This window comes from Chrysemys picta, chromosome 9, assembly GCF_011386835.1.
Source record: "Chrysemys picta bellii isolate R12L10 chromosome 9, ASM1138683v2, whole genome shotgun sequence".
Taxonomy (NCBI): Eukaryota; Metazoa; Chordata; order Testudines; family Emydidae; genus Chrysemys; species Chrysemys picta.
Window position 1 is genome coordinate 9311066 of NC_088799.1, and position 27294 is coordinate 9338359.

The 27294-nt window shown below is 38.6% G+C and overlaps 1 protein-coding gene across 7 annotated transcripts in view; it reads right to left on the minus strand.

The window, feature by feature from the left end:
• Window positions 1-344: 344 nt before the first annotated feature.
• Window positions 345-27294, minus strand: part of ATP11B (ATPase phospholipid transporting 11B (putative)) — a 106545-nt gene continuing 79595 nt past the window's right edge. The window contains exons 26-32 of one of the 7 annotated variants that reach the window (XR_010590569.1): window positions 24873-24938; window positions 24450-24553; window positions 23096-23261; window positions 12631-12716; window positions 9519-9644; window positions 5892-6025; window positions 345-1527 (exon numbers count right to left, since the gene is read on the minus strand). Coding sequence is in view for 5 of the 7 variants with exons in the window: in XM_065557702.1 (XP_065413774.1) it covers window positions 5807-6025; window positions 23096-23261; window positions 24450-24553; window positions 24873-24938 (555 nt within the window). In the remaining 2 variants the exon portion in view is untranslated. Of the gene's footprint in view, window positions 1528-4475; window positions 6026-9518; window positions 9645-12630; window positions 12717-23095; window positions 23262-24449; window positions 24554-24872; window positions 24939-27294 lie in introns of those variants that run through there. The other 6 variants (XR_010590570.1, XM_008170681.4, XM_008170682.4 and 3 more) reach the window with 6 other exon arrangements.

Sequence of the window (27294 nt, forward strand, 5' to 3'; positions counted from 1 at the left end):
AGTGCTGGGGTTTGGGGCACCAAGGTTCAGCCTCAGAGCACCTCGATCCCCCTGAAATGGTTCGTGAACCCCAGGTTGAGAACCACTCATTTAAAACATGGAGTCCCCAATCAGTGTCCATGGGCTGCAGCACTCTCCACCATCCCAGAAGCCGGGGTGGGAGAAGGCTGTCTAGCAACATCCTATTTGTATCTCTCTATGACCAGTAGATTCAGTCCTCCTGCTGATTAGTAGGAGTAGTAGTAGTAGTAGTGGTGGTGGTGGTGGGTGGGTGTGTGTCACACACACTCCTACCCAGCCCCAAGAACTCAGACACATTTATAGCAGAAAATGTAGCTGCAACATTTATAATTCTGTGCAAAGTAGCATCTGTGCACTTTGTTTTTATTGAGATACATGTATATCAAACCATTGTCATCAATGTGTCAGATCCTTCAGATATATGAAGATAATGCTTAAATCTTCGAAGTACAGTATGAATATAAATATATAAAAATAACACATGCAACCCCCCCCCCCCCAACAATGGTAAAAGGATTAAATCATTTACATTTTCAACACTTATGCTAGTGAGAACTGCACAATCCAGTCAACATGTTTTCCCCCTATTTTTCCATGTTAGGATCAATAATAGTTATTAAAACATGTAGGATATAATGGTTATGAAGGAGAATGACTGGCTCTTAAATATTACCTGTAAAGAACAGGAGATGCTTATTATACCTGAAGGGTACACAATGCTATGCTTTTGTCACCACTTGCAAAAGGCTATGCCATATTTTACATTTGTACATTTTATTTTTTGCCATTTGTACACCAGTACAGATATGTGGATGGTATTTCAATCTCTTAACAGCTAATCCATCAGCACAGTTTTTTTTAAAAGTGATATATTAATGAATTGACTTGCCCATGGAAGAAACAAGAGTTTTGTTTATTTGTAGACTAAGAGGTTAGCATAACAAGAAGCTTCAACATAAATTTAGAATAAAAAAATCTCTCCCCCCCCCCCCCCACCCCCCAAGGAAAAAAAATCAGCTTAATTTACAAAACCAGATTTAAAAATAAGTTAGTAACCTCAAATCAATTACTTGGGAGCAGAAAAATTTGGTCATTCCCTCACCTTGCGATCTCAAATAAAATGTCAAACACAGGCTTCCAACCTGTTAGTATGAAGCACAAAGAGGAAATGGGCACAGAAAAAGCATTCAAATATTTAATAATTTGGTTATAAGATTAGAAAATGTAGTGGAAGAGATTATCCTTCACATGTTTCAGAGTATGTTTTGCTATGCTACAAGATAGACCACGAGGTTTGTATTTAGATGTTTTTGTTGTGCTAGCACATTTTCTAGGACAGCGAGTACAGCACTGAACTCATGCATAACCTATTATCAATATGCAAGCACCATATGGCTTCCACCAGGCACTAACAAATGTCCTTGTTAACAAGTGGGTGCGTCCATTGTGGAGAGAGTCAAGATGCTTCTGTCGTTGGTATAGCAGGGATCCGATGAGCTCCATGATCTACAGTAACAATAAAAGAAAAGTTTGGCTGACTAGGAACCTATAATTCTAGGTGAGAGGAAAAAAGGTCTAAGAGCATAAAGCAAATTACTCCTTTCTTTAAAACTGTAGTCACTTAATTCCACCCTGACACCTGCAATTCATTCAAACCCTCAAAAATATGCTGCAACAACTATTTCATGAATTTTCTGAACAGACAGTATTTATTTTTAAAATTCACTATAAACATGACTAAAAAGATATTTAACCTGCTATCAATTGAAATTATATGGGGCTTCTAGGCTTTTTGAGGCAACTTCAATAATATATATGTAAATCAGGCACGGTGAATACTACATTTATATTTGGCATAGTAAGATCATTCTAACAAATCCTCTCAATACACAAATAGCTAATTGCAGTATGTTAATATATTGGGGTTTTATTTATATATTTTAATACTGATGCAGTGAGCTACTTAACTTAGAACAAGTTTAATCTAATAGTTTAACTATAGCCATTAAGCTATACAGTAACTCCTCACTTAACGTTGTAGTTATGTTCCTGAAACATGCGACTTTAAGAGAAACGATGTTAAGCAAATCCAATTTCCTAATAAGAATTGATGTAAAGGGGGGGGGGGGGGGGGGGGCAAAGTTAGGTTCCAGAGAAATGTTTTTCACCAGACAAAAAACTATATATATAAAATACACACACACACACACATATATACACACACACACACACACACACACACAATACGTTTTAAACGAAATTTAATACTGTTTACAGCTATGATGATTCTGAAGCTTGGTTGAGTTGGTGAAGTTAGCGGGTGGAAGAGCGTGGGATATTTCCCAGGGAATGCCGTGCTGCTAAATCAGTGGTTCTCAAACTTTTGTACTGGTGACCCCTTTCACATAGCAAGCCTCTGAGTGCGACCCCCCCATATAAATTAAAAACATTTTTTTATATATTTAACATCCTTATAAATGCTGGAGGCAAAGCAGGGTTTGGGGTGGAGGCTGACAGCTCGCGACCCCCCATGTAACGTAACAATGAAACAACTTTAACCGGGACGACTAAGTGAGGAGTTACTGTATTTTCCTATTGGCTGTGCTAGATTTAAACGAAAATGTATGACAAGAGAAAAAATATCCAAACTATCATTGCTTTTTGATTCTGATATAATCTATCAACGTTTTTCACCTAAGAGTAAGTTATTTTCCTAGATGAATAAATCCTGTATATAGGCCACTGCTTTGGCAGGATTGCTAAAGTCAACATATTAGACTAAAAGTTGAAAATAAAGGGTGGGAAGGAAGGGGGCCACAAAGTAGAAACAATTTATGCTCCAAAGCCCACCTCTGTCAGAAATCTGCTGTTTCTCCAAAAATAGTACACGCATGTATCTTGACAGGTGTATTGGCTAATGACAGGTCCAGATCATTCAGTAATGGGTTCTACCATAAGAACTTACATGTGATCCAGCATTTTTAATACTCTATTGGCTGATGAGTAGACAGACAGTTTAGTTTAATGGACGAGAGAGACAGACAGAAATGCATTTTACTAATTTGCAAGAAACATGCAATATTTCAATTTTATTTTAAATGAATGAAACAATGAAAAATGTATTTTGATTATATCTAAAAAAACCCAATAAATCTGCAGTACTCTATGCTGGTTGCCCTCTACTCCAAGCATTTGTACACCTTGAGATCAAAAGAAATGGCTCCCACCCAAAATTTGATAGTATAATAATTTCATATCCCATTATCATATTTGACAGAATATTAGGTGCACATATTGTATATAAACACAAGCTATCTATATCAACAAAATTGGAAAAAAGTGTTTTTCATTACAAAGGATTACAAAGCACTTTTACAAACTACATATATACAGGTATCACTTAATTCATCAATGATATGCAGCTGCCTCTGGGATGGAATAGAACAGTTGGTTCACACCAGCAGTAACATTACACAATAGTCTATTACATTTGAGATTGCATGCATCTTCTAAAAGACAATAGCTATTTAGTAAAATCTAAATTGTACTTGTATCCAAGCCTGATCTAAGCTTAACCCTGAGAAATAAATATATTTTGGGATTAAAAGTACTTCACTGTACCTTCAGGTAACTGTTTTATGTGACTTACATAATTAGTATGTTCAACAAAAGTATTCAGCAACTTTTACATATTGCAAGGGAAGTGAGGGGAAGAATGTAAATATATCCTCCTACCACTTTTAGACTAGATTTTAAATAGAAATGCTGAAGGGAAGGAGCTGGAATCACTCAAAACAAAAATGTAATAAATAAAGCAAACAGATTCATTTTTAGTTAATTTCATGAAGTGAAACTGAAAGGGTTGTGAAGACCCATTTCAATATAAAAATTGGAGCTGCAGCAGCAACAATGGAACTTCTAAAGCCCTTTGACTAGCACCTAGATTGTTTTGCATATTCATTTGTTTAAAGCAATGTTAATTCTAATGCTTTAGCAACTCTTTTTTAGGCTTTAAAATTATTCAGTTAGACGGTACAGTCATTAGGAAAAAAGATGACAAGCGGTAACAGACAAGTAACCTGAGAAATAGCACAATATTGCTAAAGTGCTTTATATTCTGTCAAATATGATATTTTATTTTTATTAGTAGTAGATCCCACTGAAGGAGGGAGGAAATTGTAAAAAAAAAAATCTAGATGCCTAGCAGAATGAAAAAAATAATTATACCTACCTTTATGAGATCCTGCACAATAAACAATTTTTGGCCAAAAGCAGCATCACTTATTAGGTGACATTAGAACAAAGAAAGCAGCGTGGAAAATAAAAGTTTCTAGATTGCAGCGCAGCGTTTTCATTTGTTACAGAAGATAGCAATAAGTGAAAATATAGCTAAAGCAACCACTACAGAAATGTTGGTTTTAGACCAATTAAAGGCTCATCTTGTAGTTTAAAAATTCTATTCAACTGTTTATTTTACACATCATGCCTGCTTACTATACAGCAAGAGTTTTGATTAAAAAAATTTACTTGATCATAAACAGTTCCTTCTTATACAGAATAGGATATTTTTGCATAATTATACCCTAGATTTATGGAAATAACTAACAAAATTTCATAAGCAAGCCAGAATAAAGAAGATGATTAGAATCACAGACAATGTGTTAACACAAGAATTTTAAAACTGAAATATACCACATACCAAGTCAACACCTAAAGGTAAAATCAGAACTGACAATGCATGTCAGTATAAATTACCCATACAAGATTTTATTTTGTATGAATGATATCACATCCTTTAACTTAAAGAGACAGTTGTTCACATATTAAAGGAAACCCCATGTAAATGTGAGAAGTGCAATTTTTTTCCAGGTTTGGCTTTTGAATAATGGAGTACTATGATATCATTCAGCTAAAGACAGACTAAGATATACAAAAGGTTTTTTATTTTTACCCCCAAATTTGTTACCTAGTTCTCTGAGTTTTTTTTGAAACGGGGAGATGTGAAAGTGTTTTCAGTAGATCTCAAAATCACTTTCTAAATTTCTTTCACAGCTATGTTTGTTGTAAGATGTCAGCATTACCTGTGACAAATAATTTTTGATTATTCTTATGTTTTTCTTCCACCAATGTGTGTTTTAGTGTATGTAATTCAAGAAGATATTTAGCACATATTTTTGAATGGCACTCATGATTTTGCTGACATTTTTGATACAAACAGAAAAATCCTTCAAACTAAGTTAAATTGAAGGCTGTGTTTTGTAAATTAGCTGGTTTCTAGAAATAGAGTATAAAAGTTATATTACAAAAAATATTTAATTTTAGTAACCACCAATGGATGAAAAGTCTAAAGACTTTCCTTTTAATGATGGAGTTATTGTCTGGGGGAAATGCGACCCTTTTGTATATCTTTAGAAGTAACAAGCTAATCCATGACTATTTGGAGGACATACATTAAGTATCAAAGGAAAAGCCTTTTGACTTGACAAATAACGCTTGATTTGTGAAGGCAAAAAGCTGGATCAGGAAAACAATCAGCACAGTGAGGTTTGTTTTTCTAAACAGAAGGATGTACAAACCCAGAGAAAATACCATATATACACACAACACAAGATCTCATACTAGAAAGACCAAACAAAGTTTGAAGAGTTCTGTTTCTTGAAAAACTGTTTTCTTCCTTTTTCTAACAAAAGCACTCCCAGTAAGCAAGAAACGGATCTTTTAGGATCAAAAAGCACTATAAAGAACAGCATTTCCTGTTAATTACGCAAAACCTGCAACTGGTTTGCTAGACATCTATAGCTGCAGGCTCATCAGGTTCCAGTTTATAGGAGAATCGTCTGCAGCAAAGGCTATTGAGAGAAATTCCACACCTGTTGACCCGGGTTGGACTACATCTTCCCATTAGTCGTTCCAACATTCTTCTAACAGATGCGCATGCTGTTTCCCCATCTGAGAAGCAGCACATGGAGTCCAAGCAGTTGATACCTGAGCCTGTCTCAGTAAGCTGGAGTGAAAAAAAGAGAGAAGAATTAGTATTTGTGGATTCTTGTGACAAAAGTGTCCTGCTATCACAGACAATGCTTAAAGAAGGTTAGTTTTTAAATTTCAATAGTGTTAATAGAATGTGTTTCTATTTTAGAGGAAAATCATTATGATATCTTATTAAGAAGAGCATTTGCTTTCTCCATGTGAATCATACAGATGGAGATTTAGATGCTTTTTGGTGCGGCCAAGGTTTGAACAAATAAATGGCTTATTGAACAAATGGCGATTGTTTAACATTGATCCCACGCAAGCACCCAGCAAATAAAAATATGTCCAGTTCCCACTACTGTCATAAGTAACCTGGCTGGCAAATCATCTGCTATAGTGCTCTACCTGTAATACACTTACAGGGGCAGATCGCCAGTTAGTATAAATTGTCATAGCCCCATTGACGTTAATGGAACTATGACAATTTACACTAGCTCAAGATCTATCCCCATTCAAAATATACTAGCCCCCCCCCCCATCCAATAATAATAATAGAAAAAGGCTTTAGAATAAGTGAGACTGTGGATGTGGCAACCTGCCTAAAAATAATACTTTTAACAATTCAAAAAGAACTGCAGAACGCAGTTTTCTGAAGGAAGTCAGGTTCCATGACTAGCAATAGACTCACTATTACTATTTTAAGCTGACATTAAATCATAAGCAAAAAAGTCAGAGGTAAATTTTTCTAGCTACCCTTCTTGTCTTATTTACATAGTTCTGAAATTTTATCCCAGGTTACCATTTATGATGCCAGATAAGCCTCCCTTTACAAAATACAGGATATGGATTGGAATTTGGGAATGCCATTATTAAAGCTTATGATATTGAGTTGAACTAATCTCTCACTTTTGGGGGGGGGGGGGAGAAACGGTTGTCTACAGATTTTTATCTAAATTTAAACACAGAATTAACATTAAGAACCATCAGTCATATTCACGCAAGAATAAGGAAAAGTTGAATGTTAGTATAACTATGAATGAATACAACAAAGTTTATTAGTACGTGTAAAACAGATTAGAATAAACTGAAAGAGGTTATACTGAGAGTTAAGGAAGATGTTTTTATTACAAATCACCTATTAACAATTTCCTTCATACTACACTTCATCTGAGTATTTTTCCACTGCAGCACACATAAAATTCCAAATATTTAGCACTACAGAAAAACTGGAGAGAGAATATTTTGAATTCATTTGTGCTTACCTCCCTTCTAATAGGGTATACAAATTTACTGAGGGTGGTGATGTGGGGGTGAGGAGGGGGAAGCTACCTACATAACTCAAATTAAACTATTTGTTTAGCAGTTATACTAATTCGGGGGGGGGGGGGGGGAGAAAAGAGACACATTAAACTGTATTAGTCACTTAACATCACAGATGCAATGCAGTGAGATGAATTATATACAGAAGCGTACCTCCTGACTGGACGATATGTATCAATTATTCTGAGGCTCCAAAAATTTCCAACAGGACCTTCAAATATTTACAAATTTATGCTGCTCACTTTAGATATAGAAATTAACAGAAGTAAGCAGGAGTTGAGGACAGAGACCCTCTCAGAAGGTGCCTCAGTAAATCACAGGAGCGGGGCTTTAAAAAGTCTCAGGAAAGAGATTAAGATCTGAGATTTCTACTTACAATTGGCTCAAAGTTAGCAGAAAATTGTCTCTCTCTCTCTCTAATAGTATATAACGTTTTCCAATAATTTCTATCTGATCACACATGAAAGAGCTCCATTATTACTTATTCAGGCATGATACATGTCCCTTTTCTCACTACACTCATGGAGGCATATGTACCTATATTTTTGTTTCATAGTCGCTCCAGAAACAGGTCTTTTATTAGCAGTAGATTCATATAACCCCTAATTTTGAATCACTGGCGAGCCAACTTCACATTCTATAATCTTGATTTTTATATAGAGAATTGATTCTTCCCTTAATATATACTGTATGAAGCAGAACCTGCTCCCTGCAGTATTCTGGGGCCATAAAGTTGACTTCACCAATCAGCTGAGGGAATATCCAGATGGTGCAGAGCTCTGGCCTCCTTAGCCCCTGGCAGAGGGTGCATATTGGGGAAGTAGTCAGGGTGTAATTGCGCTCTAATAATCCCTAGCTGGCATAATGGCTGGAGATCACTGAAGAATGTTACAAGCTGACACAAAGAGGGAATAGCCAAGAGGCTGCACAGATTTGCACTTGTGGGATGAAACAGTTGGCACCAGAATTTGGGAAGAAGGGTCATATAAAAGGTGCATAAAACTATCTTTGTCTCCCTCAATGCCAGAATCCTATGCTCTGCCTGTGTAATCTTTAATGTATAATGCACCATGTATTTCTGAACTGCCTATAAAAGATATAAAAAAAGCAGTGACTGCAATGCAAAGGGGGGATTTTGGAAAAACAAAACAGCCTAAAAAAAAAAAATCTACTTAAGATGAAAATATTTGATTTCTAATGAGCTTAGAATCAATTTTGCCTTTAGTTTCTGTGCAATACAATAGTGGTTTAATAAGGAGTCAATGCTTTACCATGACTCAAAAGGGTTAATACCACCTACTTGAAAGTAGTGACTTTACAGAATCTGGTATGTAGATAATTGCGAAGAACTAATATTTGCTATTTTAGATCCATAGACCTCCCACTTTAAAGACTAAAAACTGAGTGGAAGCATTACAAGTAGTACTTCCAGAGTCAACTGTGAACATCAGAGATCCCTTTGCAATCCCAAATCCACACCTTCCTTATGTCAGCTATACCAACTAGCTCTTAGTAACATCCAAAATAATATTAGGAGACTGTAAAGGAGACAATAGTAAAATAAACTCAATATGATGACAGTGGCTACCTGGTTTAAGATCCATTCTCTTTATATCCCTTTCCTGAATGAAGGATTTTATCTTTAATACAGAATCTCCCCTCATTGTCTGCATCTCTTCTAGCCTTCCTCTCCAATTTTAGATCTGTGCACAGATCTGATCACAGTTGTGTGTTACACTAAACTAAGGCCTGACAAAAACAGGTAAGACAACAATGCAGAAGAATGCGGTGAGGTGGACAGTACTGAGCACAGATAGTTTTAAAACAAAAAAGTCTCTGGCAATACTAAGTGTATCCTCGACTGGGCTGCAACTGGTAGGAAGAGCCACTGCTTAAAGACTGATATATACAGAGAAAAAAATGAGAACACTAATCTTTGGGCTGCAAAGAAGTTTGCAAAAGGTATGATTTAGGGCTAAAGATCTTAAATCATTGTAATGCAAATGTTTTTCAGGGGAATGGATAACTAATGGAATGAATCAAGAAAAAAATTAAATACTATGTATTACAATTAGTGATTCAATCTGTTAAGCCCAAACAAAAAACATGCCGTCATGTAAGTTTCCTTGTAAATATCACAAGTATGGGAATTTCAAAGATGATTCCATGACGGACTATACATAAGGGTACAATGGGAGTACTACCTAGTGAATGTAAGAACTGTCCTGCTGGCTAGATGGATCAGCTAGCAGTTGCCTATTGTCCTCCCCTCTGTGCCTGCTTTCAGCAAAGTCATATGCTGAGCTGACTGAACCCTTATCCTCTTCCATCTAGAAGGACAGAAAAGCAACAAATCTTATAAAACACCACACTCAGTTGAAGTTAAAACAGTAATCTTTAAACCAGTCTTTAATCTACTGACTTGTCCTTGATAGAACAGTGCACATTTGCTTACGCAGGAAGAGATGACCACTTTCTCAAGTTATCCAAATCACAAATTATTTATTAATGCACATCAATGTTACCACAGAGTATAGTTTGTCAACAAATTAAAGGCTTACAAAAAATGTAGATAAGTAATTTTCAATTCCGGCCCCTTCCTCCCCCAAATAAAGGTCTAAAACTAGCGCTTTTGTCCAAAGGGTCTTTCCAATTCTTTTCCCAGTTTGTTGGGTCTTCTGTATGCCAAATGACATCTGCAGGTTTTAGTTCAACAAAGCACTTATATCTCATTGAAGCATATGCTTATGTGCTCTGCTAAAAAGAAATGGATTTAAGTATGTGCTTAAAGTTAAGCAAATGCTTAAGTGGTGCTTTGCTGAAGCCGGGTCCTAGATACTAATATAATCGACGCTATGTAAATAGCTAAAATAGATTATGAGATGGTTATTGCTACACCACAATTAAGCTTTAAAGTAGCTTCCCATTATGACCCCCCATTTTTACCTTCTCCTAGTCACCCCAACAAAAGACTGATTCCCCTGAAATTTCAAATGCCACATTTCATCCTTGGTTAGTTTTTCCAGAAAATTTAGAAAAGGCATTTTGAAGTTTGGCATTTCAAAAGTTTTTTAAAAAAAACAAAACATTTTCCTAAATCTTTTGCTCAGTTGTACCTCTAAAATGACTTAGTCTACAAACACCAAATACTTTTTGTTATTTGTACTGTGGCAGCCCATAGGGGCCCCAGTCATGGATCAGGGCCCAACTGTGGTAGGCCCTGTACAAACAAAAAGATCGTCCCTGCCACCAAAGAGCATACAATCTAAGTCTGTCATCCTAAGAAGAGATGCCTTGGTGCCCCTTAGTGTGTGTGTGGGGCGGGGGGAGAGGGGGAAGCATTGAAGGGTGAGGAAAAGGCTGGTTTACCAGTGGAATTACAACAATATGTACAATACAAATTTAATAGAAATTGATCTGCTTCTGGCTCCAGGCTTTGCTGCAGCAGCTACTGACCAGAGGCAGACATGATAGCGAAGAGAAAAACAGCAGCAGTTCAGGTCATGAAAACCTGAGGCCACAGAGGCATACTCTTGTAGTCTTGGAATGGAGGGCTTTAGGAAAAGCAGACGTGCATGGAGATAGTGGAGAAAACAAGGGGCAACAGTGGAGTCGTTTGAGGAGGGTGGGGGGCAGAGAGTGATGGAAGGACAGAGCTTGATCCACATTAATAAAAAGTGTTAACATTTAATTCCTAGATTTAAAACTTCACGCATTAGCATTCCGTGTGGATAAAAGTCTTTCCTGTCCCTTACATTCCCCTTCTGCCGTACAAAACCTTAATTTGCCACCCAACTATAATGACCCCATTACACACAACTTTCATGTACAGGTGAAGTCTATAGGAGAGAAGCCACCTAGAAGAACTCTTAAGACCTGCTGATGCCTACGCTACTCATATGGACCATATATACTAATTTACTTTTAACTTTTGGCACCACATTAAAAACACAGGGACATTCCTAAACAAAAACTTAGTTTAAAAAAAAAAAAAAAGCTAGAAAGTGCCAACTTACCTTCCTTCAAAAGTTAATTTTGTGCTGAATTTCAACAAGATTAACTCCCTATGATATTCAGAAATCTGAGTTGCAGACTTCCTGGTATTTCTGCTATAGTGAGTTGCATTACAAGTACCATCACATGGCAATAACAGAAAAGAATGGAATTGTTATTTCAAATTTCTCTTTGTGGTGATGTCAGTCACCCTGGCAGATGAACTATGGAGTCTGCAACTGAGATTTCTCAGGTTTTTAAGAGTTAGTAGTCACAATTATTTGTTTAAAATATAGCACTCATTACCTTTGCATAGGTCACTTTCCTCTCCTATTTCCTCTATTTTGAAGGATGTACATCCATTCCTTCAATGTAGGTCACATGGATGTCCTGGTCCGGATTTTACAGGCACCATCCCAGACTTAGACAATCAAATACTATATGAACAAAACTGTGCTTTTAATTTTTTGTTGCTGCAAAAGTGGATGGTTGTAGAAGGCTGGGACGAAGGTTTGGCCCTTAATCTTTGTTGCAAGTTAAAACATTTATTTTTGTGCTGTTTTATTCTTTAAAAAGAAATGTCAAATCGTAGTCCTATAGCATTTCACATACTGAGACTGAGTGCATTATAAAAGTTCCAGCATCTTAGTATTTTACCTAGACAACAGACAGGCACAATTCAGTCTTTTTGAGTATTTCATACAATTTACACCGAAATATCTTTAGAGACACAGACATCCATAATACATTGAAAATAAACAACATTCATTTGATAGATGCATTAAACAAAAGCAAGAGTCTTAGTTGATGCACAAATGTATATTTACACCCAAGCAAAAGACATGTTCTATGCTCTTATGGCACAAGTGAAAGCAAATTAAATTGGGCAAACAATTAGCAAGAAAACTGCTGCCTAAAATACAAGGACCGTTCTGTTGTGGTCTTATGAAGCTGTAGTTATCCAACATGCAGAAAGCACTGCTAATTTTGACTACACAAAGCAAAAACATTGGAACCATGCTAGAAACTGTGGTTATTTTAAAAATGGATGCAAGAAAGACTTGTACTGTAGTCTCTAAATTGAGCATCATGCTAGGGATTTTCTCCTAAAAGACTGTCTAATACATGCTACTTATGAGAAGCAATTGGCCTGAAAAAACAGAGAGCAAAGCCAAGAAAGATGCCAAATAGAATGAATCTCCACTATAGATACTGCCTCTCATCCCACTTTGATATTCATGCCTCTTCCCATTTCTCTCATTGCTGGTTAGTTGACCTTCAACATGCATAAGAGTTTATGAGGAATTGTCCCTCCTACTCTACCTAATTCTGCTCAGCTGATTCCTTGCCCTGGATAATGGCTGCAGTGCGATGAACTCATCACTTAAAGCAACTCTGTTGGAGTACATCTATAAGTGGACAGAGAAGGGATGGAACATACAAGTCAGTAAGTAATAGTATTGTTCTAAGAGAAAGACACAGGACAGGATTTTAAAAGACATTGTTATTTACTGGAATATACTTCATACGCACAACACATATGAGACTGATACTTGCAGATTGTTCCTGGCACCAACTTCATTTATTTTTCACTGGGGCCATGTTTAAAAAGTGTCCCTTAACTTTCATAATGGGCAAAAAAAACATGGGAATACTTGGGGCATGCTTCTCCAGCTGTCCTTAGACTCTCCCGCCACCCCATTAGTATTGCAATTTCTGCTGTTTACCAAAAGATTTATATTTTTACTGGGATTGTCCCCCCCAGTAGCCACATCTTCCTATATGATCGCACGGTAGTTATAAATGCAAAAGCTCACAGCAATTACAGAATGATTTCATTGAAGTACCAGGCAGAAAATCTTGGAACATGGCAAAAAGTCATGCTTGTCCCACTATGAAAGCCCATTTTCAAGCCACACTACATTTTTTGCTAAGTTTTTAATTAAATCGGCTTTCAAAATGCAGTAAAACTAATCGTTTCTTATACAGTAGTTCCTGATTACAATACCTTAACATTTATGTTTTAAGACAGCTTTTAGAAACAGTGTATAATGTTATTTTTCAGCTATTTCTCTCATGCAGAAGTTTATCAGATCTTACATGATGTCTAAATTAATTACGTGCAGAAAATAATTGGTCTTTGGGGAATGATTATTTTGATGATAGTAGTATTTATAATTTTCAAAGTAAACTATTATCTGGGTTTAAAAAGATGGAGACAATCTGTTGACTCATTTTCAGAGTTACTGGGACAATTATTTTACCTTGCATACCAAATTAAGAAAAATGTACTTTAAGCTTGCTTATTTCTCCCAGTGAAATATTTTAGAACTTAAAGGTGAAAGACAGCAGGTGATGAAAGCCCAACAGCTCCATTTTTAAAAATTTGTGATTACTGCATGTAATCTATTTCCTTGTCCTGACCTAAAACTAGTTTTACTTTGCTGTATCACACAGAGCAGGGGTCGGCAACCTTTCAGAAGCGGTGTGCCGAGTCTTCACTTATTCACTTTAACTTAAGGTTTCGCGTACCGGTAATACATTTTAACATTTTTTAGAAGGTCTCCCTCTATAAGTCTATATTATATAACTAAACTATTGTTGTATGTAAAGTAAACAAGGTTTTCAAAATGTTTAAGAGGCTTAATTTAAAATTAAATTAAAATGCTGATCTTACGCCGCCAGCCCACTACCGGCCTGGGGTTCCGTTCACCTAGTTCGGCAGCGGGCTGAGCGGGGCCTGTGGGACCCTGGCTGGCAAGGAGCCGGCAGCCAGGACCCCAGACCAGGGGTGCAGGTGGGAATGTGGGTGGTGGTGGTAGTGCAGGAGCTCCCGTTTGGTGCTCAGGGTGTGTGTGGGGGGGTCCAAGAGTCAGGGCATGGGGTGTGGGGGGTGCAGGAGTCAGAACAGGGGCTGGGTGTGTGTGGGGGGGGGTTCAGGGGTCAGGGCAGAGGGCTGAGGTGCTCGGCTCGTGGGGGTGCTCCTGGCAGGGGGCTGGAGGGAATATGCCCCGTTCCCACACCATTTCCCAGGGCCCCATCCCCACCTCTCTCTGCCTCCTTCCCGGAGCAGCGAGCACGCTGCGGCTCGGCTCCCCCTCCCCCTCACAAGGGCGATCAGCTGATTGGCGGCACGGAGTGGGAGTGGGAGGGGCAGGAAAGCACCATGCTGGGGGAAGAAGCAGGGGATGGGGGAGCTTGGCTGCTGGCATGACCAAGCTTCTGCCTTCTGCCCCCGCTGGAGAAATCTGTGGGCGGAAGAGGGGGCCTGAGTGGGGCCAGGACCCTGGCAGGCAGCAGTGTGCCATCAAAAATCGGCTCGCGTGCCGTCTTTGGCATGCGTGCCACAGGTTGCTGACCCCTGACAGAGTCTCAGTTATTGGGAGCTAAGCTGTTTTTAAAAGATGCAAGTACACAGGAATTAATTCAGCCACATGTAAGACGCAGTTGTAGTGTGAAAAGTAAGTTTACAGTGGAAATGTGGAGTTCCACTTATTCTCTCAATAGCTTCCATACAAAATTTGCTTATTTTTAAAAACAACAACAACTTTTTCTAGTCATCATCCCTACCAACTCAACATGAGATCTGAAAGTCAAACTGGGTTATTTTCTTTGCTTTGAGATCAACAGTAAAAAAATTCTGTAATTGGAATTTAGTTAATAAACATAGTGATGTACAAACCTGAAAAGAATCCCATACCGCACTGCTTTAATGATAATACAGCTAACTAAAATAAGTAGAAAAAAAATGGTCACCCTTCACTCATGTTTAGTTCCTTATTCCATGGTAACTCCCATTGATTTCATGATCTCAGACTGGTCCCAAGAACTGCTCATAAAGAGTGGCAGAACCTGACCCTTAGATTGCAATTGTTGAAAGAGACGAGTATATGTATGAACGTATGCAGGAGGAGATCCATGAAATAGTAAGGTCCCGTTTTTGCAAATTTACTTTTCTGACTATAACTACACTTCTAAAGACACACATGCACACACACAAAAAGCAGCTAGATGGTCATTAAGTTGTTACCACCATTAAAAATTACACAACAGTTAATGGATTTTATTGCAAAGTTTAGCTGATTGTCTAATGCAATTAATACCAGAATTGGGGTTTCCCAGCAAGATGTATTCCGGCAGAATGCAGTGGCACTAATGCAGATGCTGCCAAACTGTCCAGTACTAATGGAGAAAGGGAAAAAAATGCACTAACCAAAACACATACCTACACTACCACAGGAAAAATGTTAGGTAGCATCACACTTCTCTCTTAGGTAAGATGACAGGCCATGCCCATAAGCATGCAATCACAATGGCAACAAACATCTTACTGAAAGATTAAGTGAGATTAAAAATAAATGTATTCTAATGAATGGAAATCAGAAGCTAGGAACTGTAGGAAACTGATAAGAGGAGAAAAAAAGACATAAGCAGAAATCTATGACTAGCTGAGTTAAGGAAAATGTGTGTGTGTGTGTGTGTGTAAAATCTGTTAGGAACTAAAGGAATCTTGTACCAATGTAATTGGTGCATTACTAGATGGAAGTGATAAAATTGCCAAAAATGCAGAAAGCAGAAGTGTTCAATAAATATTTCTGTTCTGTATTTGGAAGAAAGCCAGACGATGTTGTCATATGATGATAATGAAATATTTTCCATTCCAACAGTAACTAAGGTGGATGTTAAACAGCAGCTACTAAAGTCAGACATTTTAAAACCAGCAGGTCCAAATAACTTGTATCCAAGAGTTCTCTAGACTGTTACTGTTGATTTTCATTAAGTCTTAGAATGCTGGCTATGTCTCAGAGCACTGGAATAAAGTTAATGCGGTGCCAATATTTTAAAAGGGTCAATGCGACAGCCTGGTAACTGTAGGCCTGTGACATCGATCCTAGGCAAAATAATGGAGTGGCTGATACAGGACTTGATTAATAAAGAATTAAAGGAGGGCAATATAATTAATGCGAATCAACACAGGTTTATTGAAAATAGATCTTGTCAAACGAATTTGATTTTTTTATGAGATTACAAGTTTGGTTGATAAAGGTAATAGTGCTCATGTAATATACTTAAACTTCTGTAAAAAATTTGACTTGGTATCGAGACATTTTGAGAAAGAAACCAGAATGATATAAAAATCAACATGGAACAGATTAAATGGACTAAAAAATGTAATTGTAAATAGAGAATCATCAACAAGTAGGTGTGAATCCATTAGGGTTTTGCAGGGTTTGGTTCTTGCCTCTACACTAGTCAACATTTTTATCAATGACATGGAAGAAAATAAAATTGTTACTGACACAGTTTGCAGATGAAAAAAATAGGGGAACGTATATAAAGAAGACTTGTCGCTGATACAAAGCGATCTGGATCACTTGGTAAGCTGGGAGCAAGCAACTAATGTGTGTTTTAATATGGCCAAATGTAAAGTCATACATCTAGGAACAAAGAACTTAGGCCATACTTACAAAATAGGGGACTCTCCTGGGAAGCAAGGAGACTAAAAAAGATTTGGAGATCATGGTGGATAATCAGCTGAACACGAGCTGGCTAATGTGATTCTTGGATGCAAACAAAACAGGGGACTCTCAAGTAGGAGTAGAGAGGTTATTTTACCTCTGTATTTTGCACTGGTGCAACTACTGCTGGAATGCTGTGTCCAGTTCTGGCATTCATAATTCAAGGATGTTGATAAACTGTAGAGTGTTAAGAGAAGAGCCACTAGAATGATTAAAGGACTGGAAAACATGTCTTACAGTGAAAGAATCAAGGAGCTCAGTTCCATCTATTAAGTTTATCAAAGAAAAGATTATGGGGTGACTTGATCAATCTATCAGTACTTACATGGGGAACACAAATTTGATAACAGAGGGCACCTCAATATATCAGACAAAGGTATAACAAGATCCACTGGCTGGAAGCTGGACAAATTCAGATAAGAAATACGGTGCAAATAGTTAACAATGACAGTAATTAACCACTGGAACAACTTACCAACGGTTAGTGGATTTTCCATGACTGGAAATTTTTAAATCAAGATAGGATGTTTTTCTAAAAGAGGCTCTAGTTCAAATGGGGATTAATTCGGGAAGTCCTGTGGTCTGTTATTCAGCAAGTCAGTCTAGATGACAACGGTGGTCCCTTCTAGCATTATAATACAGTTTTATTAAACTCAATAACCTTTCGTCAAATAGTCTATATAAGGCATAAGTCATAACCAGGATTTTATGGAACACTAATTACATTATGGAGAATGTTTTTATCAGCATATAATAGAGAAGTATGTATTTCTGTATAGTAATACTAATGAATATTTGCTATAAAACTATTTTGCCAAACTACATGCTAGTGAACAGGGCTTTTGTGAACAGGGGCTGCTAACAGGGAGTTTCGCAAGGGAGTTCTCCAGGTGAAGGAGGAGCAATACAGCACCCTTTTGGGGTAAGTGACTGTCTGTAGTGTGCATTTGTTTGTGTTTGGGGGTTATTTGCTGTGTGCTGAGCTTGTGTTTGTCAGTTTGTTTGTTTGTTTGAAGGACCGTGTGCTGTGGCTGGCAGTTGGAAGCTGTGAGCTTCAAAGGAAGGTTTGAAAGCTAGAAGCCTCTGGTAAGTGGCTGAGCCTTAATCAGTGGGCGGGGCATTCATACAGGCCAGGGCTTTATAAAGCAGCGCACAAGCAACCAGGGAGCTTTTGCAAACAGGGGTTGCTAACAGGGAGTTTCGCAAGGGAGTTTGGAAGGGGAGTGGGAAGGGGGCGAGGGTCCCTTGCCGGTTCTATCTGTTTTCCTTTTATTCCCCTTAAAACCTAAACTTCTTGCTTAAACAACCCTTTCAGCGGACAGGGGGCTCCAGACGGGAGTTTGACAGAGGGAGGCTTACGATGGTTAGGAAGACCCGCAACACCTGTGCCAGCACTGCTTCTGTCTCCTCCACCTGCGCCTGTAGCCAGACAGAGTGCCTGAGCATGGGTGCTTCTACCCAGATCCTGGTGTGGTTTTGCAGGGACTGTAACTTGCAATTTCCACTTACTGACATCCAGGCTGGGGGGACCATCCAATGTGAAAGGGGCCTGCTGGTGGAATCTCTCAGGCAGCAGGTGGGAGAGCTACAGGAGGAGGTGGCTAGGTTGAGGAGCATCCAAATCCACGAGCAATTCCTGGACAGTGTCCATGTGGAGACAGCTGAGGTAGCTGTCCCAGTACACACCACTGGTGGAGGAGGAGATGGCTCAGAGTGGATACTGGCAGCTGGTTACTTCTGGCAGCAGGCAGTGCTCCACCCCTGCTCCGAACCCTCCTGCCGTGGTAATAGGTAACCGTTATGCTCTTCTTGATACAGGAAAGAAGGAATCACCCCCTACAGTAAAGGAGGAGAAGCCTCGTACCCCTAAGGCTGGGAGGTCTGCTGCCACCACTGCGAATAGGAAACGTAGGCTAGTGGTGGTCGGAGACTCTCTGCTGAGGGGGACGGAGGCGCCCATCTGTCGCCCTGACATTTCATCTCGGGAGGTATGCTGCCTGCCGGGAGCCCGTATCCGAAATGTTACGGAGGCATTGTCGAGGATTATCCAGCCCTCTGACTACTACCCCATGCTACTCATCCATGTGGGCACAAATGATACTGCGCGGTGTGACACTGAGCGGATCAAGAGTGACTACAGGGCTCTGGGAGTACGGGTGAACGAGTTTGGAGCGCAGGTGATATTCTCTTTGATTCTTCCTGTCAAAGGTAGGGGCCCGGGCAGAGACAGATGCATCATGGAGGTGAATGCCTGGCTGCGAAGATGGTGTCGCCAGGAGGGCTTTGGCTTCCTAGACCACTGGATGCTATTCGAGGAAGGACTGCTAGGCAGAGATGGCGTTCACCTTTCGAGGAGGGGAAAGACCCTATTTGGACACAGACTGGCTAATCTAGTGAGGAGGGCTTTAAACTAGGTTCGACGGGGACAGGTGAGCAAAGCCCACAGGTAAGTGGGGAACATGGAGACCTGGGAGATGGGTCGGAAACGAGAGGGAGTGTGGGCTATATTGTCAGAGAGAAAGGCGGGTCAGGACAAAACTGGGAGGAAAGATCAAACCAGTATCTTAGATGCCTATATACAAATGCGAGAAGTATGGGTAATAAGCAGGAAGAACTGGAAGTGCTAATAAATAAATACAACTATGACATTGTTGGCATCACTGAAACTTGGTGGGATAATACACATGATTGGAATGTTGGTGTGGATGGGTACAGCTTGCTCAGGAAGGATAGACAGGGGAAAAAAGGAGGAGATGTTGCCTTATATATTAAAAATGTACACACTTGGACTGAGGTAGAGATGGACATAGGAGATGGAAGTGTTGAGAGTCTCTGGGTTAGGCTAAAAGGGGTAAAAACAAGGGTGATGTCATGCTAGGAGTCTACTACAGGCCACCTAACCAGGTGGAAGAGGTGGATGAGGCTTTTTTTAAACAACTAACAACATTTAACTTCTGTGCCAGGGAAGATAATGGAGCAAGTAATTAAGGAAACATCTGCAAACACTTGGAAGGTGTCAAGTATCAGAGGGGTAGCCGTGTTAGTCTGAATCTGTAAAAAGCAACAGAGGGTCCTGTGGCACCTTTAAGACTAACAGAAGTATTGGGAGCATAAGGTTTCGTGGGTAAGAACCTCACTTCTTCAGATGCAAGTGAATCTGAAGAAGTGAGGTTCTTACCCACGAAAGCTTATGCTCCCAATACTCCTGTTAGTCTTAAAGGTGCCACAGGACCCTCTGTTGCTTTTTACTTGGAACGTGGTAAGGTGATAGGGAACAGCTAGCATGGATTTGTAAAGAACAAATCGTGTCAAACCAATCAGATAGCTTTCTTTGATAGGATAACGAGTCTTGTGGATAAGGGAGAAGCTGTGGATGTGGTATACCTAGACTTTAGTAAGGCATCTGATACGGTCTCGCATGATGTTCTTATCGATAAACTAGGCAAATACAATTTAGATGGGGCTACTATAAGATGGGTGCATAACTGGCTGGATAACCATACTCAGAGAGTTGTTATTAATGGTTCCCAATCCTGCTGGAAAGGTATAATGAGTGGGGTTCCGCAGGGGTCTGTTTTGGGACCGGCTGTGTTCAATATCTTCATTAATGACTTAGATATTGGCATAAAAAGTACGCTTATTAAGTTTGCGGATGATACCAAACTGGAAGGGATTGCAACTGCTTTGGAGGACAGGGTCATAATTCAAAATGATCTGGACAAACTGGAGAAATGGTCTGAGGTAAACAGGATGTAGTTTAACAAAGACAAATGCAAAGTGCTCCACTTATGAAGAAAAAAAATCAGTTTCACATATACAGAATGGGAAGAGACTGTCTAGGAAGGAGTACGGCAGAAAGGGATCTAGGGGTTATAGTGGACCACAAGCTAAATATGAGTCAACAGTGTGATGCTGTTGCAAAAAAAGCAAACATGATTCTGGGATGTATTAACAGGTGTGTTGTGAGCAAGACACAAGAAGTCATTCTTCCGCTCTACTCTGCGCTGGTTAGGCCTCAACTGGAGTATTGTGTCCAGTTCTGGGCACCGCATTTCAAGAAAGATGTGGAGAAATTGGAGAGGGTCCAGAGAAGAGCAACAAGAATGATTAAAGGTCTTGAGAACATGATCTATGAAGGAAGGCTGAAAGAATTGGGTTTGTTTAGTTTGGAAAAGAGAAGACTGAGAGGGGACATGATAGCAGTTTTCAGGTATCTAAAAGGGTGTCATAAGGAGGAGGGCAAAAACTTGTTCACCTTACCCTCTAAGGATAGAACAAGAAGCAATGGGCTTAAACTGCAACAAGGGAGGTCTAGGTTGGACATCAGGAAAAAGTTCCTGTCAGGGTGGTTAAACACTGGAATAAATTGCCTAGGGAGGTTGTGGAATCTCCATCTCTGGAGATATTTAAGAGTAGGTTAGATAAATGTCTATCAGGGATGGTCTAGACAGTATTAGGTCCTGCCATGCGGGCAGGGGACTGGACTCGATGACCTCTCGAGGTCCCTTCCAGTCCTACAATCTATGAAATCATTTAAACTACTGCACATCATTACATTGTAACAGCCACTCAAAAGGCAAGGCAAATATCTCTAGACACTTTGTTCAGTCTCAGAAAACAACAAGAGTAAATTTCGCAACTAGCTTTAAAGCAGTGCAACTCTTTACGAAATGTATCCTGGCATGCTTTTATAAACGTAGATGCTAAAGACTGAACAATTTGTGTGCCAGCAAGTCTGTAGGCTCACTTTATTCAGAAATGGTTTAGTCAGTTCTAGTACAAAAGTTATCCTTTGCAAGAGTAAAATCCTTACTTACACTTGGATCTGATGATAGCATTAAATAGGTTTACATAATTTAAATTAATTATCTTTTCATAAGAACAAGAGAACGGCCATACTGGATCAGACCAAAGGTCCATCCAGCCCAGTATCCTGTCCTCCGACAGTGGCCAATGCCAGGTGCCCCAGAGGGAATGAACAGAACAGGCAATCCTCAAGTGATCCATTCCCTGTTGCTCATTCCCAGCCTCTGGCAAACAGAGGCTAGAGACACCATGCCTGCCCATCCTGGCTAATAGCCATTGATGGACCTATCCTCCATGAATTTATCTAGTTCTTTTTTGAACCCTATTATACTCTTGGCCTTCACAGCATCTCCTGGCAAGGAGTTCCACAGGTTGACTGTGTGCTGTGTGAAGAAATACTTCCCTTTGTTTGTTTTAAACCTGCTGCCTATTAATTTCATTTGGTGACCCCTAGCTCTTGTGTTATGAGAAGGAGTAAATAACACTTCCTTATTTGCTTTCCCCACACCAGTCATGATTTATAGACCTCAATCATATCCCCCATTAGTCATTTCTTTTCCAAGCTGAAAGTCCAAGTCTTATTAATCTCCTCATACGGAAGCTGTTCCATACCCTTTAATCATTTTTGTTGCCCTTTTCTGAACCATTTCCAGTTCCAATATATCTTTATTGATATGGGGTGACCACATCTGCATGCAGTATTCAAGATGTGGGCGTACCATGGATTTATGTAGAGGCAATATGATATTTTCTGTCTGATTATCTAGCCTTTTCCTAATGATTCCCAACATTCTGTTCACTTTTTTGACTGCCGCTGCACATTGAGTGGATGTTTTCAGAGAACTCTCTACAATGACTCCAAGATCTCTTTCTTGAGTGGTAACAGCTAATTTAGACCCCATCATTTTATATGTATAATTGGGATTATGTTTTCCAATGTGCATTACTTTGCATTTATCAACACTGAATTTCATTTACCATTTTGTTTCCCAGTCACCTAGTTTTGAGAGATCCTTTTGTAGATCTTCACAGTCTGCCTGGGCCTTAACTCCCTTGAGTAGTTTTGTATCATGTGCAAATTTTCCCACCTCACTGCTTACTCCTTTTTCCAGATCAATTATGAACATGTTGAATAGGACTGGGCCTTGCACAGACCCTTGGGGGACAGCACTATTTACCGCTCTCCATTCTGAAAACTGACCATTTATTCCTACCCTTTGTTTCCTATCTTTTAACCAGTTACCAATCCATGAGAGGACCTTCCCTCTTATCTCATGACAGCTTTCAAATGAAACCACTATTTTACATCCTGAAGCATCATAAAAATTTCAATTTTTGCAGAGGAAGTGATCTTTTGACATTTATTCAGAGAAAGATTATTTAGCTATCCACTAACAGGATTGAATTTAATAAAGTTCTTCTTTTAATTATTGACCATGTTCTATATAAAAATATAACGTTACCTGAGCTTTTTCAGTATTTGTTGGTTGTAGATGTCTGCACAGCACTTTCTTCACAACATCAAGAAACAAACAAGTGACAACTATGACGATTATGGCAAACCAAGCGGAACCACTTGACAGCAACTGAACAAATACAAAGTACATGTCCTGCGTATGCAAAAATGGCCTGAAAAATTAGAGAAAAGATAATTAGAGGAAAATATCAGAAGTACAAATTAAACAAAACTAATTTGCTAAATTCATCCCTGTTTTATGCTGTCCACCAGAATAAGTCAGAGTGTAGGACACCAGCACTGGCGAGACCACTGAGGGGAGTCTAGTAGTTGCAAGTGGCATAGGGCAGCTAAAAAGTGAATGGGGTGGGCTGGAGAAGAGTGTGGCTAGGGAAGTTTGGGGATGTACTGTTTTAATTCATCCCTGCTGCAGCCTCTATAAGAGGAAATGCTCCTTCGGAGCTCCTGGAACACCTTAAAGCTGCCCATCAACAGAACACATGAGGATGACACAACAGAAACATCGCCTTGCCATAGGTCATGGATTTCCCACAGCTGTGTAAGGTTCCATACGGATAAAGCTATGTGCAATTTGCACATCCCTGTAGAACCAGAAATGAGAACAGTGGAGGATTTTTAAAAGGGACATGATTAACAAGAGTATTCTTTAAAGTATTCTAATAGTTAAACCAACATTATGTAGAAGTTATAAAGTCTTAAATTCTATGAAGAACTAATAGGCAAATATCTAATTAGTTCATCTTCCTTATTTGAGACAGTGAGCCTTGCATTGTGCAGCATGGTGAAGTGAAAATCTGTATTTACAAAGACAACGGTCCAAGTTTTTCAGCATTCATGTGTATGGAAATAGGTGCCAGAAGCCTCTTCAGAAAGAGGTGGATGGCCTTTGAGAGAATGGCATCCATGGAGTACTGTAGCAGGCAAAAAAAGAGTTTCCAGAAACAGTATGAGGATGCTGAGATTTAGAAAACAGTCATTCTAAGGGAAGAATTTGGGTTGTTACACAAAATGACTGCAGTTTCATTTAACCAGAAAACTAGTAAACTTAGAAAAAATGCAATGAATTTCAGAGTTCTAAAATGCATAAACATGTGTCTGCTTCAGGTGAGGGATAAATGCACGCAAGGCTGCAAAGTTACACACTATATGCTAGGAGTAACAGGCTCTAGATTTGAAGAAAAGGGCAAAACCCCATTGCTGGGATTGTCATTTCATTTCCTGTTCTAAATGTATGAAGAAATTAATAGCTATAGTGCAGGATATCAAATACTAAAAGCAATGTTCTACTTTATCTTCCTATGTTTTATGCACACACAGAGACAAAAGGAAAAATCACTCACCAGATAATTCCCCCATAAAACAAGGAAAATAGAAAATAAAATACAATGGAGCCCCAGGTAACAAAATGATTTATCCAAGTCCAGAAATGAGTCTCTAAAGCCATCTAAAAAACAAAGAATGTTTAGAAAATTAAGCTATGCAGTTTTACTTCATTAATATGAAAAGGCAACATTGCTTTCAAATTATTTGGATTTACTGTCAAACTTAATCAGTAAACACCTTTCAAGACACATGAAACTATGAAATGAATCTTTTTAAGCCATCACTGAAATTAACCCTAATGCCCTCTTTACCTCCTGTTTCCTTGAGAGACAGAAATTATTCACCACTCTTGTAAACTATGAAATCAACTTTAAACTGATAAATTATTCTGTATTTGCCTACATTTCCCAAAATGGAGGGTAAATATTATACTACTGTACCTTCACTGTAACAGTTATAACCATAACAGTAAAGACCAAAGTACCGAAAGTCCAGTTTCCAAACATCTAAATAAAATACAAAAACAGAAGTCATTGCACAAAATCAATTAATAGCAGTTGTAATAAATTATAGCTATCTGAAACCAGCTACACTAATGAAACCTGTGATTGTTCACTAAGTATAGTTAGTAGAGCAAGAAGGGTACAGCGCAAACCATAGGCAAAGAAAAAATATAATTCCTATTAAGAGTTACAAAATTTACATCCCACTAGCAAGGAATCTTTTTCCTTACCACCACAAATCTACAGCAGAAGATGACAAAACCAAATCATAAAATGAGATGGTAGGAAAATGAAGTTACTAATCAACCAATTATGTGTGAATATCCAGTTAGCCATGATTATCAATGGGAAGGTATTCCACTTTAGTGTAAAAGCAATAACTCCTCAATTATGAAGTTTAACATTAAAAGTTATTTTTGAAATGCAGCATCATTGGAGGGTTTCGTTTTTCCAAACCACAATCTTCATAATTCAAAAATAATGGTGCTGTTATGTTCTTTAAAGAGAACATTAAGAAAAGAGAGACACTTTTTTTTCCAAGGCTGGTAAGAAAAAAATTTAATCCAAACCCTAAAATACTTCTAAAGCATCTACCACTTTCATCATCCCATCCCAACTGAATTATCAGACCTTGGAACAAATTCTCCAACGTCAAAATCCCAGTTCTAACAAAAGGCGAGGATGCTGTGTTTGTTTCAACTGTGTACCCACATGCTCCACAAACACATCACCCTTCTACTTTGCCGCCTGTACTATTCTCATGAACAAGCAGGTACTGAAACTGAAGAGACTCTGCAGCACCTAGACCTATGGTGACTGACACTCTACATACTTTAAGACAGAGCCCAGAATTCTTGTAAATTTCACTTCTTTACCATTTATTAGAAGTAGGCAAACATGGATAGTGCAGGAAGACACCACCTGCAGATATGCAACCAAATTCATCACTTTGGAATTTCATAGTTTAGTTCATCAATTAGAAAGCTAGGATTAACATGGTTGCAGCCCTTGTAATAGATAAATGATTTTAAAAAACAAATAAACCTCAAGTGTACCCCCATACACCCAGTGCCTTGCTATATGAGGAAGAAAAATAATTTTTCAGCTTGTTAACCATGAAATTAAACTACTGCTATTAAGAGTGGCCCATGAAAGAAAGTGTCTTAATTTACACTACCATTGATGGCTGTACAGCTGCAATGCAAAAAATGAACAAATTCTTGCCACCATTTTTATTTTTGAAAGCATTTACAGAGAATAGATGCTACATCCTTTAATTTTGTGGAATACCAGATACAATATTTTGTATCTCCTTCTCTTCTTCTAACGTAAATCTTACCATTTGCCTGTTAGGTTTCAATATCTGACGACATGCACAGCATGAAAAAAGGGGGAAAAAAGTAGAACTAAAAGATCAAGTTGTAGTACAGTGTGTTATGATGTAAGGCTATTAAACCTCAAACACACATTTACATACTCTGCTCTGGAAGCTAACCATATGTTATATGTATACAAAGTAAATTGTTCTGTTTGGTGCTCTGAAAGTCTACCATTAAGTCTGTACTTAGGCACTTTGATGTAAAAAGGATTTTTTACTTGAACCAATAACTGCTCAGGAATGGATTGATCCAGAGGGGAAAAGCTGTATTGAAAAACTTTTTCCATTCAATAAAATTCAACAAAAGCAAGATATCTATGAATGCACAAGCAGAAAGTCATATGGCCTTTACTATGTTACACCAGAGGAGACAATACATACCTCAATTAGTAAAGATATTTTGCTCAGAGGTTCAACTATTTTAATGCCTCTGTCAAACATCTCATAAGTGGATAGATACTCTAGCTAGCTGTATTATCACCACTAACTTTTCAGCCTGCACCCTATCTAAATTCTGCTCTCTCTAAACAGAATCTAGCAATTGTTTCATGTTCTCTCTGACTTTAGCCACACAAAACTTTTTTGGCCATTGTCCATTCACCAAAAAATATATATCATTTGCTGGTGAAACTGGGGTAGAGCTCACAAGGTACCTGTAAGATTATGGGAACATTCAAGAACTTTAACAGATGCCTTTTTTCTAGCATCTGACTGCCATAAATGGAAGCTATGGAGGGAAGTTTTACTGAGGTCTGAGCAAGAATGAATGAGGAGTCTATGGCAGAGATATACAGAATATAACAGATTGACAATTCCTGCCATCAGAGCAGCACTCATTTGGAAGACCTAAAAAACCCCTGTCATACTACAAAATAAAAGAAAATGACTGTATTCACTGAAAAATTTATTTTACAAAGTATATATGTGAAAGGTGCTTGGTTACAGCCTCACAGACTGAAATCTTCTTTCTTCACAGAACAG